Below are 2,167 nucleotides of genomic sequence, written 5' to 3'. Positions count from 1 at the left end.
TACAGAGGTAACTTGTGGTCGCTGTGAAGCTGAACACAGTGACACTGACGTGTCAAATGCAATAACGGTTACCCATAGTTGACAGTGTTTGGTGGCATAACCCAGTTAAAACAAGCTTGGAAGCAGGAGTGGCATCCACTTCCATAAATAGCTTGCCTCCAGAAACCGTATGAACCTGGAGCAAGGATGAAGTCACGCCAGTGTGGAGGACTTTGTTCATAGGGTCGCTGTGAGTCGCCTATGACTCGACAGCACTTAACAACAATAACAATAAAATCATGTTAATTAAATTGTCCTTCAATTTTTAAAAAAATGTTCTCTGAAGGCATCATTTTGCTATTTCAAGAAATTTCTTGTACGCAGATATTGAAAATCAATGACTTTTAAAAGCAACCTTTTATTTGAATTTTACCTCTAACAGAGTGATTTTTTTAAACTTATTCAGAAAATTATAGTGATGATTTTGAAGATGAGGAAGATTCTAAGGCACCTTTAGCAACTAAGCATGAAGAGACTGATTCCAAAGAAAAACCCAAGTCAGAAAAAATACCCAAACAGGTATACTTTAATATTTTACAGTTTCATCAGCTTGACTATCAAAATGCAGAGCTCAAAATGTAGAGCTGTTCTTAGTATTGTGTGATGTTAGAGACTTATGTACCTCTTAACATCCAGATAAAATTTTAACGCAGAATGTCAATTTCTGAAAAACCTAAAAAGGTTAATAATTTTAAAAGGGCTTTTTGACCAGTAAATTTCTAAGCTTCAGAAATTAAAATTAACATCTGAGACCTAATTTGTAAACAAATATATTGAATTACACATTTATATGACTTGGCTTTGTGAAGTACAATAAGTAACCCTTCATAACATTCTTGATAGAACTTGACAAAGATGATTAAAATATTCTTCTCTTTGTACTCAGTAGCACTGTATTCTAATTCTATGTCAGTTTCTACCAAAGCTTGGGACCCCTACTTACTGAATACCACATAGCTCTTTTCCTTGACACTATGTAAAAGTAGCAAATACGACAATTAATTGTTACATTATTTTTATTATATTATTCTTGGTCATGGAAACTTGGAAGCAGGAATGGCATTGACTTCCATAATAGCTTGCCTCCGGAAACCCTATGAACCTGGAGAAAGGATGAAAGTCACGCACACAAGTGTTGAGGACTTTTGTTCATAGGTTTGCTATGAGTTGCCTACAACTCGTTGGCACTTAACAACAATTCTTGGTCTAGACATAGTCTTTTTTGGAACTGCACGTTGAATTTGGGTTTTGAACTTTTGTGAAACCATAGACTCTCTAAATAGAAGAAAGCAAAATTTTGCAGGTACAAGTAAATGCACTTCTTTTAAAAGTCACCAGATACCTTGCCATTAGTTGTTTGTGTGCTCCCTAACTTAGGGAGATAAAAGAAAATGACCTAAAAAATAGCACAGAAGATTAATGTGGATCTGATGAAATATCTTGAGAAATTGGAAGGGATTTATGATTGTTATCTGGCATTTACTATGTTTTATGAAAATATAAATAGGTATGTCAAAAAAGGGACCTCTTTTGGCTGCAAGTGATAAGGATCCGCTCTGCTGACCCAAAGGCACGTGGTTTTAATTCACTACCTGTGCTGCAGGATAAACATGGGTACTCTCCTCCTGTGACGAACTGCCTCTGAAAACCCTCTGGAGGGTCAGCTATGAATTAGTTCCCCATGACAGAACATAACAGCAACATATAAAAAAACAATGCAACAGTGTGGTCATGGTAATATTGTATATCTTGTGTAGAAATGCATTAGCCTAAATGGACACTGACTAGAGATGATAGAAGGAGCATTGATGCCTTTGAGCTGTGGTGCTGGAGAAGAGAATTAAATATATAATGCACTGCTGGGAGAACAAACAGGTTCAACCTAGAGAGGGTGAAACCAGGCTGCTCCTTCAAGGCAAGGATTCTGAAGCTCTGTCTGACATACTTTGGGTATATTTTAAAGAGGGTCCAGTCTTTGGAGAGGGACATTATGCTTAACAGGGTGGAGGGACTGCACAGGAGAGGAAGACCCTGGATGAGATGAATTGACTCAGTGACTGAGGTAATGAGATTAGGAATGCCAGAGACAGTAAGATCAGCTCAGAATAGATCAGGGTTCAAAGCTGTT

General features: G+C 37.2%; 1 protein-coding gene across 1 annotated transcript in view; it reads left to right on the top strand.

Annotated features, from left to right (window-relative positions):
* Positions 1-2,167, top strand: part of KIAA1009 (KIAA1009 ortholog) — a 117,201-nt gene that overhangs the window by 31,391 nt on the left and 83,643 nt on the right. Inside the window, exon 6 of the mRNA XM_006892164.1 lies at positions 446-558. Coding sequence (XP_006892226.1) covers positions 446-558 — 113 coding nt within the window. The remainder of the gene's footprint in view (positions 1-445; positions 559-2,167) is intronic.

Source organism: Elephantulus edwardii, unplaced genomic scaffold (assembly GCF_000299155.1).
Source record: "Elephantulus edwardii isolate Elephantulus edwardi_28Jun2011 unplaced genomic scaffold, EleEdw1.0 scaffold00111, whole genome shotgun sequence".
NCBI classification, from domain to species: Eukaryota; Metazoa; Chordata; class Mammalia; order Macroscelidea; family Macroscelididae; genus Elephantulus; species Elephantulus edwardii.
The sequence above is the reverse complement of the archived record's forward strand: the minus strand, read 5'-3'. Positions and strand labels throughout refer to the sequence as shown.